Raw genomic sequence first — 15,961 nt, 5'->3', positions numbered from 1 at the left:
GTTGGACAATCTGATTCAATATGCCCAAACCCGTGATACTTGAAATACTTCCTTGTCGCTTTGATGGATTTGGCGATACGGATTGGTTCAACCTGCTCTCTACTCGAAACTAGTCTCCTCAGGCGAGGTTGGCCTTCATGTTTGGCTGGGTATACCCTTGCTACTTGATCATGGGGTTGAACTCTGTATTTTAATTGTATTGGTCATCCTGTGACGTTATCTTTCTCACTTTTGAAGTTTGGGTCTGAACATTCTGTTTGTAATGAATTGGTAGGTACCAGCGTTGTATTTCTCATTTTATCTTAAAGAACAAGTAGTAATTTTACTATTCCCATCTCACTAGCAAAGAATCTTTGAGTTCTCCCATAAAAAAGATGCACTATTCCTTAACATGCTTGCGGGTAGTTCCACCATTCAGTCAAGTGGGACATCCTATCACTCAAAGACACATTTCACTCTCTAAAACCACTCGATGAACTCATCCGATCCATGTGGCTGTCAAAATATGACTTCTACTTTTATTTAAAAATCTTGGATTCTCTAATATTTCATGCCATGTCTTCAAGGCAGTGGTTTTTCATCTCTGAAATTTGCCTAGTGGAAATGATTCACTGTATTCTTTTGATCTAGCAAATCACTGTTGTGGCTATGAATGATCCTCCCATATTGTTTCCTCTCAAAGACGGCAAGCTTTGTTGCAATTGGAGGATTTTTTGTCACACATCCTATATAGAAGGTTCTCAGACATCTCTTAGCGGATTTTATGAAGCCAAGATTGTGCATTTTTTTCTCAAATAGGTCTCCGACAATTGTCTTTTTGGTGTAGTGATTGGAGTTTAGGTTTGGGTAGATGAAAAGTGTATAGCGATAATGTAGGGTGGAAAAGAAAATTTTTGAGTGACCGGTTTGAAAAATCAGCAAAAAGAAAAATTTTTGTGTGAAGGTGGGGTTAGGTATGGGTTGGGGTTATGACCAGGGTTAGACTAGTATAATATCAAATAATAATAGGAACACAAATATTATTACTGAAAAAATCAAATAGTTGGTTATAATCAAACAAACACTAAAATGGAAAATACAGAAACACAACACAAACTCATACTATGATCCAATTCGTGTGTGGTGGGGTTTAGCTGAATGGTGGTAGGTGGTTGGAATGGGTTGTTGGTTTATTGGAATTTGGCAAAGGAGGGGCTAGAATTGCAATGGCAGCGAGGCAGAAGTCTTGGAACAGTAGTTGCAGTGAAGTGGAGGGCTGGGAAAGTGAGGGACGAAGAGGAATGGTTGTGAACTGTAGAAGAACAAGCAGAGTGTTGTCCTGTGCGGGGACAACAAGGATGAAGGCGGTTTAGAAGTGTTGGCAGTAAGGATAAGGTGGCATCAAGTCGGAAGAGAGGAGTGTGAATGATGGTAAAGCCGAGGATAAATACCACTTTGGGAGCGAGTTGCAACCGAAGTACCACTTGATTCTTGGAGGAGAATCACTGCCTCGGAACGAGATATAGTCAGAGCAGCACTCGCCCTTGGACACAACATTAGAAGGAAAACTTGGAGATGTCAACGACTGTTCCGACAAAAAACTCACTAAAAATTAATCTTAGACTCCCATGAAAATGAATTTATAATAATAAGATAACTATGAGTGGGCAAAGGAATTGGCTGACACTCCCAAAACAAAAAAAAAAGGTTTGGACTAGTTCAGTCTAGTCAAGCAGACGGGAGTCTGCGAGATGCTGGAGACATCTGCATCAGTTTTGCGGATCATGGGATATCCCGCATGCCGGAGACGCCCGCCTCAGGCCTTTTATCATGATGTTTAATTTGAGTAGCATACAATCTTTGTACTTTCAAATTTGTAATTCATTTTTCCTTTTGTCAGTTATTTCAATAATTCTATTTATTTTATAAAATATATGTATGTGATATAATATTTAATCCTATGATACATTTAATAAAAATATTTAAAATAATTAATTTTATATTATCATGTTATATTTTGTATATTACTTTTCATATCCTATTTTTTAAAGCTACAATTGATCGTCTTTGTAGCATTCTATTTCTAGTATTTATTCTCATATTTTTTTGTGCATTATTCTATAATGATTTGATGAGTATAAATAGGCCCCATGGAGATTTCTAGAGACAATACAATGTTAAAATATGAGTTTTGATAAAATTATCTATTGGTTATTCCTTAAAATCAGTTAGCTCATGATATTCTCATGACTTTTTGTGTACTTCGTTCTTGCAAGCTCTATTTATAAAACATTTATAAAAAAAGAATTTATGCTTGGAATTTTTAACCTTTTGAATGCAATGCAACTTTTAAATTCAAAGATTTCCTCTGATGAATGAATTAGATATATATATTTATATATATAGATATAGATATTGATATATATAGATATAGATATCTATCTATATATATCTGTGTGTATGCGAAGTGGGAAAATGTCTCATTTGTCTTTTCATTTTTGAGATGCTTTCCATTTATATTTTCTTCGGGAGTGTTCCCAAAATGAGGATTTCACTACTTTGGCATCATAATTTAAGACCTTTCAATTTTTTCTCAAGTAAGATCAAGCTCTTTGGAGCATGTTTTTTCACTGTAGGAGTAATATTATACAATCTTGAATTTTAGTTGAATTGTTATATTTTTTTTAGTTCATTTTCTGTATTTATTTTAATTGCGTGTTAGAAATGTTTGATGATTTAGGTTTAACTTATTAGGGTTTTTTATTATAAATAGAAGAGGTCTAAAGGTCGTGTAATAGTTTGTTTGAGGATTTCACATTATGATTATTGAGTGAAATAATGCTTTGTTTGATCTCTTCTTCTTAGACTGCATGCTATGTTCATTCTCCTCGTAAATTGTGTTCTTAGATTTCTTTCCCTCCCCCATCTTTTCTAAACTATTCATGCTTTCTGCAAATCCTCCACTATGTCAATCTGCATCAATTTTTTTCAGACTAAGTTTTTGAAGAGCAGTGGATCACTAAAATAAGTTTATGGCGAGGTGCCCATATACAGAAGCATATGTTTTTATAATTTAAATTCATTTGTTAGTTGGGATTAAAAAAGGTTCATTTATGTTGTGAAAAAGTGAAAAACAAGGGAGAAAAGGAGAAAGACTTGTGCTAGTTCTTGTTAAGGAAGCATGCTCTCTCTTCAATTCATGCATGGGAAAGTTTCTGTTGTCATTGATTTGTTCTATTTCAAAAACTTCTTATTGCCTTTCTGATTCAAATCCATGGGAAAGACGAAAAGGTTTTCAATTCATTTCTTTGGAATTCGAAGGTGATTTGATGTCAAGAACGATGTATGTGTCAAGCAAGTAGTGAAGTCCTGGTGGCTAAGCTGGAATGAAGGACAAGTTAAGATTGTTCTTCTTATCTTCTTATGGATAGGAACTTTTATCAATCGCTTAAACCAACTCAGAAATATGATACATAAGAGACATTGATGGAAATGCAATAAACAGCGAATCATGTAGTTTTTTATAAAACATTGTGCTATATTCTACTTGCTTTGTTCCATTTGTCTTCGCTTATATTGTTTATTGCCATACCTGCAAGATAATTTGGAAAGTTTAAGGTGATTGACTATGTAAATACTCTGATTTTTCAGTGGTTCAGGTCAAAAAAGTTGTGAAGTGACGGAGCGACCGACATTAGAGGCTAAAGGGAATTTGAGGAGCGAATTCACAGACATTATAGATGAGGTGGTAGCAAAAATAAATGTCCCAGTCACCATTCTCAATGTTACTATGATGGGAGCATATCGTAGCGATGCCCATATAGGCCCATGGAGTCATCCTTCATCCATTCTTGATTGCAGCCATTGGTGTCTTCCCGGCGTGCCGGATGCTTGGAATGAACTTGTATTTGCGTCTCTTTCCCAAGACAGTAAGTTCCTGTTTTGTTTTTTTGTTATAAAATGGGTTGCTTGCTCTTTTGTAAGATGAATTGTAAGACTAGCATGCTTCAAATTGCTATCATATTAATATTATCATATATGCTAAATGTTTATAGTAATAATCTCAATAGTTACTTTTTGAATTCCAACTAAAATGCAGAAACAGCAAAACTAAGAATGCAGAAGTTCACAACTGAAAGGAAAACATGAAATTAAGAGCATAATAGAAATTCAGAACTACATTCTCATCGTCCCTCTCTTAGACAGATACATTCAATATTTATATTCATAGAAGAAGTGTGTGGAAGGAGACAACTCCTGGACCACTGCAGATTCAGTTATGGATAGAGATAAAGATCAAACCAAATAGTTATATATGAATAGCTGTGATTGAATCCAGAAATATAGGGCTGCTCCTTGTTGTGTGCGCATATGGATAACCAGAACACAATATCAGCAGATTACAATAACTTATCATTATTCATAGGCTTATTACTGCCCCTCAAGCTAAGAGGTCAAGCATGGACTGTTAGCTTGTCTCGAAGATGTTGAAACGAGAAGTTGAAAGAGCTTTAGTAAAAATATCAGCTATTTGAACTTAGGAGTTGATGTGATGAACAATAATATCATTGGACTTGATGTAATTCCAAATATAGTGAAAATCAATGCAATGTGCTTAGTTTGGGATGAAAAACTAGATTGTTGGCTAAAGCTAGTGCTGAGATATTATCATAGTATAATTTAGTACATTCAGAGGTAGAAATACCAAAATTTTGAATCAAACTTTGTTGCCGAAAAAACATCAGCGACTATTGTGGCAAGAGCCTGATATTCTGCCTTTGTTGAGAATGGAGCAACAATGGATTGCTTTTTAACATACCAAGAAATAAGTTCTGCCGAAAGGAACAATAACTAGTAGTCAATTTCCTATCAAGCAGATCTCCTGCCCAATTGGAAATTCAGAAAGATTAGAGGATGAGAGAGCCTCCATAGATTGGTAGACCATGTTTGAGAGTCTCCTTAATATAGTGAAGTAATTGTTTAAAAACTTGAAAATGTTAGTTTGTGTAGCTTGCATATGTCGACATAGCTTGTTGACGGTATAAGTAATATCTGGTCTAAGTAGCATAAGATATTGAAGAGACCCAACAAAATGAAGATAGAGACTAAACTGAGAGTAAGCCCTACAAATCTGTGCTTCAGGAGATATTTTGATTGGAATTGGAGTAAGAACAAATTTGCACTCAGACATATCTAACTTGGTAAGCAGCTTATGGGTATACTGAGTTTGATTCAAATGCAAACCATCGGATGTCTATTGGACATGAATGCCAAGAAACAGGTTTAGAGAACAAAGATTCCTCAAATGAAATCGATTGTTAAGTTGAGCAATAATCCAGTGAATGGCATTATTATCATTATTAGAGATTAAAATATCATCAACATACACAAGAATATAGAAAAATGTTGTAGTATCGTGATGAATCAATAAAGTCGCTAGCTTTACTTGTTCGGAAGTTAAGCATATGTAAATAAGTATTTAAAGGTGGCAAATGTCACACCACAACTGACTCTCCTTAAGGGTTAACTGCGGTGAGATAAAGATGGAAAATTCACTCAGATTAAATTTTCACCAGCATTCGCCCTGACTCGCAGAATCATAACTCAATGGGTGATGAACTAGTCTAACTAAATCATTGCAGATATACATAATATATTTAATTCTATAATTCATTCACATTCACATGTACTCAGAAGCATGGAAAATGATATCACCAAAATACACACGCACAGAACTGCTAAATTTAACATAATAAAAACACGTACTCAAAAGTTTATATAAGCTCCCAAAACTATAAAATACAAAATTTGTATATGTCACACTTGGCTACTCGCCCTGGTGCTTACCCCTTCTTGAAGTCAACAACGTAGAATGAGTTACAACAAACTCAATGAAATAATCAAGGTTAAAATAAAATTTTACAAACAAGAAAGAAATAATGTGTATGCTCATATGTAACCCATGTACATGTCTACAAAACATGTCACAAGATGTTTTAATCATATTAAACATGTAAAAGAAAAGACATGTAATGCAAGAAATTATGATTTTAATATAAAACATTTTCATCCATTCATATGTGATCATAAGCATATTCATAAGTGTCATCAATCTAATTATATGAATGTCACTTGTAATTGTATAAGTCTCAACTATTTCTATATCTTGTTTGTTATAGTTCATCAGTCAGTCCTAAAGACTACATTAATTATCGATACAGACTGGGTTCCTCCCAACATAGCATTTATCAATAACCCAATGTTACTAACGGTATCCCACATTTCGTCCCTGCCTGATCCCAGCAATCCTCAAAAGTCCTGACTTCATTTGAATACCAGAAGTCAGGAATTATATTATTCTCTATCATCCATACTTGCATGTATTCTTGTAATAGTCTACATATAATATCACTTGTGATATTTTTTAAATATATTTGTTGTAACAAACATTCATCATAAGTATTTCATACATCATATGCATGAATCAGAGCAAACGAATACTATGGAGGATCACTTATGATACTTACATAAGGTTTTTGAGGTGCTTCAAATAGCCAAGTTATATGGTCCCTCAAAGAAGTGTCAGCTTTTGACTGCAAAGGCTTGTTTCCCTCCATATGGCGTATCAACACCTGGCATTAAGATTGATTCAGCCAAGTCTTAAGCATTTATCAACTTGCTCGGTTCAATGTCATTCACTCAAGCAAGCCAATATTAAGGATTGACATCTTTCTATAAGAGGTTTATTAGAAATTTCTGCTAGATAGTAGCACCCTTGATGGAGCTTCTCGAATTAGATAGATTCACCTAGTCAGATGAAACATACATTAGTTTTGATATTTTGAAGAAATAGGTTACTCAAGCCCCAATTCTAGCTCTTTCAGATTATAATCAGGTGTTCGAGATAGAGTGTGATGCATCAAATGTGAGAATTGGAGTTGTATTGTGTCAAGGCGGACATCTTATTGCTCTCTTCAGTGAAAAGTTAAATGAGTTTAGAAGAAAGTACTCTATCTATGATAATTAGTTTTTTCCACTGTGAGAACTCTCAATCATTGAAGTCATTATTTGCTGACAAGTAAGTATACTCTTTACATTAATCACGAAGCTTTGAGGTTCCTAAATAATTAGAACAAGTTGAAAGGTTAGACATGCCTCTTGGGTGGAGTTTTTTTATTCCTTTCATATTGTGCCCAAGTTTAAAGTTGGAAGTCAAAATAAGGTGGTTGATACATTGAGTCATTTTCACTTGTTGATCACTATCACGCAGTTGAATATAGTTGCTATCACACAGTCAAATATAGTTGGTGTTTAAGTGTTGAAAGATTTTTATGCCACTGATATTGAATATCAGAAGATTTGAACTCATTGTCGGGATTGGCCATACAACCAGTACCATGAATCCGATGGTTATTTATTTTGTTAAAACTAGTTGTGCATTCCTAGGAGTTTACTAATGGAATTTAGTTTATAGGAGTGCCACAATAGACGTACGGTTGGGATTTTTTGGCAGTGAAAATATACTTTATTTAGTGAAAAAGAGCATTTATTGGCTCAAACTAGTACGAGAAGTGGAGAGACATCGGATTGTGCAGAATATATCATTTAGCCAAGACTTGAGGATAAAATATGGGTCTTTATATGGCCCTACTTATTCCGAAGCTGTCTTAGGTGAACGCGAGCTTTAACTTTTTGGTGGGTTTGCCTCAAACACGATGAAATAAGGGCTTTGTTATTATAGCGGTTGATCGTTTCTCTAAGGTGGTGCACTTTGTAGCTTGCCACAAAATGATATAATTCACACATTGCATATTTGTACCTTAGAGAGGTAATCTGCCTACATGGTGTGCTTGTGACCATCATTTCAGATAGGGATATGAAGTCCTTCGGTCATTTCTGAAAGATTCTATGTGATAAGTTTGGTACAAGATATCAGTTCAATTCAGCAGCTTACCCGCAGAAGGATGGATAGACAAAGGTGGTAACTTGCAATTGGGGTAATTTATTCAGGTCTTTTGTGGGCAAGAATATTAGACAATAAGATTTTATTCTCTATTAGTTTGAGTTTGCTTATAATCGTTTCATCAATCAGTCCATAGGTTAGTCTTTTTGAGATTGTGTTTGGGCGGAATCTCCTCACACCATTGTAGTTAGTGTCGATACTCTCCTCTACTGAGTTTAGAACTGATGCCGAGATTAGAGTAGTAGAGATTGAAAGTCTTCATGACCAGGAGAGGAAAGAAAAAGCACACATTTATTATACATGAAGAAAAAGCACAACCTATGACATGGGAAATCCCACGATGTCCTGTTCAGACACGGGGGATCAAAACAGTCCAGGGGAGAGTGGTTCAAGCTAGTTCCGCCTCGAAGGGCTGGCTGACCCCCTTAGGAGTCCCAAATTACGTTATTTAAATTATTGTTAGGGTTAATTTGCATAGAAACATATAAAAATGTTTCTTTTGAACTTATTGGACAATTTTTTTGGTTTTGGTTTATGTGCTTATGGATTTTTTCTCTATTTTTTATCCTACAAGAGTTTTGTATCATTTTCCTCATGCAAATGGTGTGTTATTCATGACTAGGTATCACTGTGTTGGTTGTATTACCTATTGTCTTCACCCATGGGCCATGCAGTAACCGAAACACTTGTCCTGTGACGGATGCAAAAAAATCATTAAAAAGGGACACAAAATAGTTTATTCAAAATTTCCTAAACGTTTTTTTCGTCCGGGCTAAGCTTTCAATGCCTTTTAAGGATTAAAATTGTAGATCAGATCGAATATCCATAATATAAATTTCTAATTGATTATAAAAAAAAATTAAATCTATAGAACTAAAACCAATTGAATATCCATCTTTTTTAAAATACAAAATCCAAATTGCTAAGGTTACTCATTTGGGCATACATTTTCAACCTATAAAATTGTATATCAAATCGTAAAATCAAGTCTCAGTCATACACCGCCTTAGATTGCGATACTCCTTTGGGCATACATATGCTTGTTTTGATGTAAACGTAAGAACTAGATAGATGCAGTAAACAATTATCATATAGATAATCCAAATATCTAATTCAGAAAATAATAAAATCAGAATGTATAGCTAGAAAGTTATAAAATCTAAGCTACCAACCCATAACAATACATTTAAAAAATTATACTGAACTTTTTTCTTTTTTGGATTCTGTATCAGTTGTTCATTCAAACATTAAAAAGAAATCTGCAGAAGTAACCATAAAACTACATATCTTGAGCTACATTCGGCCAGACCTATGAAAAAAACCACTAAAAATATCAGAATGAAATTGATTACCATAGTAAAACTTTAACCTTTTGGATCTGTATGAATCGCCCAGTGATGCAGATATCTTAAAATTTATGTTTGCAATCTTGCAATAAACTAAGAATGTTATAAGCAGTTATCAATCACTAAATTTGCAAAATCACTAGCACGATATTTCAAAAATGGTAAGGATTATTGTTGTGAAAAGATAAGACCGAAGCGTTTTTCCGAAGGACAACATGCATCGATTAATATGTGCAAATCTTGTCAAATATTTTATAGCATACAATTTTTGGATAACTGGATCTATCATTCACAACAAATTAATATTATGCACTTACAATGTTATAAGTTTTTCCCATGCCGCATCATCAGCGGCAATGCTGGCATTCACAAGGAAATCGTCGATTAGGGTATTTGTGCCTAGAAAGGCAATCATAAAAAAACAGCCTTGGAAAGGGAATAATTGCATGAAAGTCCTCCAATCAGGAAAGCACCTCCAACTATTTCAACTTGCGAAGCACTAGAACTACCGAATCTGGCAAATAGGCTGATACTTGATCGGTTGAAACACGGTGTATCCAAGTGCACGTATCGACCAAATAATTAAGTGATAAGTATGAGATCATTCCCATGATGATCGACATAAAAATTTAGATCGAGCACTAATTTTATTTGAAATCAGATTTTATCCAATTGAAAAATTAATATTTTTGAATTTTTCTAAGAAAAGCAGAAGAAGTTATTTTTAGCATTTCAACTAACAATGGTTCTTTGAACTCATAAGTATTTAAAGTTTATGCAAATTTGTGCTAGGTTTCCCTACCTCTACTCTTTAATCTCTGTCGAGACGTAAGGAACATTAATGTTTCATATTATAGTTTAGTTGCCTAAGCCTCGTAAAAATCTCCAAGGTTTTGTTTTTCCCCAAAAGATTGCAAATCCTTAATAACTATATATCTATACTATCAAAGATTTGAGTGTCAACCCTACTATTCCTCTTATTTCCATCAAAATTGCTAGATCACAATTAATATCAACTAATATTTGACGAAAATATAAGTAAATGAAGCACACAAGATAACACAACAATTATAAAACTATTTAATTTCAAACCAATGCACAAAGTACATAATATTTCATGATAAACACTTGTCAGAGAGAATAAACTTAATTTCTACATATGATAGAAGGAAACAAACATTAGAATATGAAAATACAGAATAAGCGATGATAATTTAGAAGAAATAGAACTTTATTTAGATCTAGAAGACTAAATCCACTCTTGATCTTTTCCAGTTCCACAACCACATACACTACTCACTCACACATGATAAACATTACATATTTACTTAGTCCACTCCTACACTCATATATATGCAATACAACACAATGACACCATTAGACTACAATAGATTGCCTTTTTAGTCTTCCCCCTTCATAACCGTGAATTTTTCCCTTGATTTTGAATTCCAACTAAATAACCATTCTTGTTGGGTCGTAGCGTTGCGGCGTCTGATTTGTGGCGTTGCAGCGATGAGTCTTTAGGGTCGAGGCATTGTATAATCTATTTTTTGGCTTGTTGCTTTGGTATCGATAGCGCTGTGGCACTTAAAATATAGGGTCTGTTTGGCGCAGCTGCAGCTTCTCAACTTTTCAACTGTAGCGCCAGAAAGCTGCTGCTAGGAAGTAGCTGTGAGAAAACTTGCTGTCTGTTTAGTGCAGCTGTGTGAAAACAACAGTGGGGCAGTTGTTTCTGGAGAAATGACCAAGCTACTCTTGTTTGGTAAAACTGTTTAAAAAATTTATGTATATATGTAAAAAATTTAAATATGTAATTGCAAATCCTATTTGTAATAAATATATTTTATGGAATATGGTAGTCAAACAATAAAGACATCTCAAGTTTGTTATATAAATATTAAGGTCAAATCACTATTAATCAGGCTGAGCATTATAGCAAAAATCATGATTTGAACTAGTTCAATTTCAACCACAGCATAATTATGAAAATTAATTTGTAATACCCTTTCATATATAAAGTTGAATCTGCTAGCCTATAAAACTCATCCTCAGAGATGAGCATTTTGTCAAGACAGCACACTTTAAGCAAAAAAGGGAAAGCAACCACTAAACACACATATTTCATGGAGAGAAACAAAGTGAAAGAAATGTGAAAATTGCAGATAAAAGCCAAAACCAGTTTCATGGAGAAAAGCATAGAGCATGTGAACCCAAGATTTTTAATGTCTTACCCGTAATCAATGGCAGTCAGACCGGGATCTTCGTCCATAAGGGAAGGATGCGAACATAAGAAAGCCGCCCTACTTGAAAGGCTGGGGAACTCGAATAACAAGGGCTCAGCTCTTCTGATGGAAGAGAAAGCCGTGGGAGAAGGATGGAATGGAGATGGGAAGAGCATAGAAGGGAGAGACCTCCCTGCTTCGCAAAATATGGGCGGACGGCGACACCATGGGAGTTCTGGGATAGTAGAGGATCGATCGCCAGGAGCGCGGGGCGACGAGGTAAAAGCCGCTCGATAAAGCGGGGCAGCAGGATTTATCCCGCAGCCCGCTTTCTCCCAAGCTTCGTGGTACGTTGCCGCGAAGCCTTCTTCCAAACAGTGCCGCGGCCGAAATTTCGTCGCAGAAGGCCGCGCCGCACCCAAAAAATCAGAACCAAACAGACCCATAGTCTTATGGCGCTTCATGTTAGAGTCGTGGCACTCAAGATCTGGCTTTGGGCCTCTTTGCTAGTACTTTTGTATTGCTATGTATAAAAAACAGTCTGAGGATTTTCCTGCACAAAAATATATAAATCAGTGTATTATTTGCAAAAAATTACAAACCAACATTAATTTAGATGCAAAAATTTTTAAGTATTTTTCTTACTCAGTAATACTCGACGGTTGAGCAGTTGTGAGAAAAGAGAGATTATATCGGGCACAGAATTTTGCTCGACTCGGACGAAAATGAGGTGGCCATGCATGATGGAGTTACGCGGGATGTAGTAGTTTAGGAATAGGCTGAGAATGCGGGAATGCGGTTGGGAACGTAAGATTTTGGGAATTAATGCCTACTTTATTTCTTTTGTCATGTTACAACATCTCTTCGTTACCTTCTAAGAACTCTTTTATTATGCATATTCGTTATGATCATATTCGTTATGATGACATAACAATCAAGATCATTAGCTTGTAGAAAAATGCATTCAACTATTTTATTATTATTATTTTATTTTTGATTTCACTTATATCTTATGCAGGCTGGCACTAATCTCAAAGACGAACCATTAGCATGAAGACCATTTTTGCACTTACCCCCCCTCTTGTAATTCTATTTTGGGTATTCTTCCCGCAAAATTTTATAAAGCAGCAGCAGCAGCAGCAGCAGTAGTGTTTTTTAGCTCTTATTTTTTCAGAAGGAATAATAAAAAAGAAAAAGCAGACCAGAGAGCTGATTCGCACGTGCGAAGTGGAAATTCCTTAGTTTTTTTTTTTTAAATCTTTATTTGTGCGTGTAGGGGATCTGTAGCATTACAAGAAAATACTACAGGATATACATGGTTCGTATAAAGCTTAAATTTCATTCATTTATTTATTCATTTTTAAACATTGTTCATACCACCCCCCCTCTTAAGAGCAGCTTATTCCTTGATTATTGTTCAGGTTTGTTTTTTTGTTCTGATTTGGCGTGTATTTATTCACAAATTTGTTATTTTTTATCATTTAATGAAAAATCATGAGATGTCAAGTGATTTATTTTTATTAATATTTCGAGGAAGTTGTCTGTAATTGGATGAAATATTACGCGCGGCGGACAGTGTAAGTGCGGATTTGATGGTTTTGTGATGGTGTTCGCTACGATAACATCACAATACGAGGAATCTGCATGTGTGTTATCCGCACGTAATATTTCCTCCTACGAGTGAGAGTTTGAATTTCTTTGTTGGTTAGTGGTTTAAATTTCTAATTTTACAGTGAGTTATTTCAAAATAAATATTTGGACTTGGTTGAAATTTACGGTTTTTTTTGGGTAGTTGCAGTTTATTGAATAATCTGCTGATAAGCTGATTAAAAATAACTTGCTGATAAGTTAGATGCGGTGGCTATTGCAAATTTTTATTTTTTTTTGGAAAAGTCAGACTACTGTCAGGAAGCTACTGTCACACCTAGATAGGTGAGGTCTGACAGAAAGCTGTCACCACACCTAGATAGGTGAGGTTTGAAAACACTGTTTTCAGCCTTTTCAAAACGCATAAGCTGCCAAAACGCAGTTTATCCAAACAGGTCGGGTGCATTTTCAAAACGTCATCGCACCGAATGAACAACCCCAAACGGGCCCTAGTAATATTAACTAGCATGAAGCTAATTAGAGGATTTATTGCTTTATTTTTACTCTTTGATATTGTTAGAATAATGTAAAATTGATTAAATGATAAGTGAATAAAAGTTAGGGAAGATTTGCATACTTATAATGTATTTACACATTTAACAACATCACTTTGATATTTACATTTATACCACTATCCCCCTGTTGATAAGTGGTATTTTTGAGGTGATGTGAAAGATTGAAGTGTTATATGTATATAAGGGGTATTTAATTGTATTTTCCACCAAATTCTTATGTATTTACATATTTAACATTTAAATTTTGTTATTTACAATTATACCACCCAAATCTTGCATGTCACATAAAAATATCACTGTTTTAATTTTTACATAATTGAATTATATCTTTTCATGCATTTGTAAATAAAGTTTAGGTGTTAGATATGTAAATTCATCAAAATTGTGTGGTGTGTATTTGAAAAATGGATAAAAGAGGATTGTTGATTTGTGAATAGCATGTCATGGGTGGTCTGTATGCATGTGCCCCTAAAAATAAATATTGTGTGCTAAATAATTCTTAACAATGAAGAAAAATTAACTTTTAATTCAATACAAATGTTTAGTACACATATAAATGTCGCCTGCTGTGACTCTTTGGTTGGCCGAGTTTGAAAGATCCATGGGGTCACGGGTTTGATCCCGCCACATGTGGGATGGAATTATTAGGCACATGAGGTTGGCCAGGAGGCTCATCTAGCATTTGACCAATCATTCCAATATATATTGCGCGTTCCATGGTCTGTTGGTGGAGCAGTCTCTCTGAAGGTCATACACATATCGAAAAAGTATCTGCACTAATAGTGATCTAATGGTTTAAAAGAGAATGATACAATAGAGACAGATCCACTGCAAGGAGATTATGAGACCCTCCTAGCTGGACGAACAAAGTCAACTAGGTCAAAATCAACCCAGCCAAAAGATAAACAAGAGGATGACCAGCAAATCTAAGTACAAGTCATTCAACCTGAAACAAGACAAGAGAGGGTCTGAACTATCTACTGTAGGAAAAGCGGACTCAATGTAATAGCCTATCTGCAGTGGAGCCGGCCAAATAAAAGAACCAGTTCTATAAAATATCTCCGACCACCCAACGAAGGCCCAAAGGCTATTTATCAGAGATCGTATATAATCAACTAAGCTAGATCAGCCGACCAAGCCCTACCAACCAAGCTGACCCCTTCGAGCCAAATCAACTAAGCTTAACCAACCGAGCCCAAAAGGCAGCCAGGCGATAAGCCCACACTTGTAAAATACTAGAAACACTCCCGTACAGACCTCTTCCAAATGAGGGTAAAATATATAATATCACTATTATACTACCTCCTTTATAAATAGGAGAAATGTTCTTATGAATAATCAACACTATTCAACACTATATATTATCATTCATCTCCCTCTTCTCCCTCTATTGCTATGTATTAACATTCATATTACCCAATTCCTATGTATTAACATTCCTTACACCTATAATTTACTATCTATATTTACTATCCAAATCTTTTATATAACGAAAAATAGTTATTATTATATTAATTGAAAGTGAAATATATCTTTTCATGTATATAAAAGATGGCATACATGTAAAAAGTGAAGTTTTGGTGTTAGATTTGTAAATGCTTAAGAATTGAGTGGTTTTTATGTTAATCTTCCTAAATTTTTCCACATCGTCATCATTTCTTTCTTGCCTTTTAACTGGATTTACTGCCTACATCATCATGTTGTTGTAGCTGCCTCAACGTGGTTCACATGATCTCAAACTTTTCTTGGAAAACAGTTCTTCCTCAATAGTATATAATTCTTAGTTCATCATTTGTGTTGCAATCTAGATTTACGTTGAGTATAATTTATCAAATCCAGTGTGCGGAAGAGATGGAGTTTGCGAGCGATGATGAAATAAATCTGTCTCACAATCAGATTTAGTAAATCTTGATTCACGCTGTAAAAAAGACGAAAAGTCAAGAAAATTCTATCTAACACGCTGTTGGTTTTAATTTTCCCATATGTATATATGTATATGTGTGTGTATATGTGTGTGTGTATATATATATATATATTTTTTATTTCTTATTTAAAAGCAAAAGATTGCCTGGTTCTAGCAAATAAGATATATATACATTACAGGAATGGTCGGAGGCTATGATACGAGCCCTGGTCATTCCTCATGCGCCTATAATTTGAGTACCACACCCTCCACTAGGGGGGAATCAAACCCCAAACCAGATGGGACTAACAACTAACAAGCAGATGTCTGAACAACTGATCTGAATACGTGACACACACACACACACACACACACACACATATATA

The 15,961-nt window shown here is 34.9% G+C and overlaps 1 protein-coding gene across 1 annotated transcript in view; it reads left to right on the top strand.

The window, feature by feature from the left end:
• The window catches only part of LOC110030892 (protein trichome berefringence-like 7), a 41,117-nt gene extending 28,274 nt beyond the window's left edge, over nucleotides 1–12,843 (top strand). Inside the window, exons 3-4 of the mRNA XM_020733867.1 lie at nucleotides 3,631–3,908; nucleotides 12,529–12,843. Coding sequence (XP_020589526.1) covers nucleotides 3,631–3,908; nucleotides 12,529–12,539 — 289 coding nt within the window. The 3' untranslated portion in view covers nucleotides 12,540–12,843. The remainder of the gene's footprint in view (nucleotides 1–3,630; nucleotides 3,909–12,528) is intronic.
• The last annotated feature ends 3,118 nt before the right edge of the window (nucleotides 12,844–15,961 follow it).

The sequence above is a fragment of the Phalaenopsis equestris genome, unplaced genomic scaffold (genome assembly GCF_001263595.1).
Source record: "Phalaenopsis equestris unplaced genomic scaffold, ASM126359v1 Scaffold000761, whole genome shotgun sequence".
Taxonomy (NCBI): Eukaryota; Viridiplantae; Streptophyta; class Magnoliopsida; order Asparagales; family Orchidaceae; genus Phalaenopsis; species Phalaenopsis equestris.
Note: the sequence above shows the minus strand (reverse complement) of the source record. Positions and strands in the feature narration are given on the sequence as shown.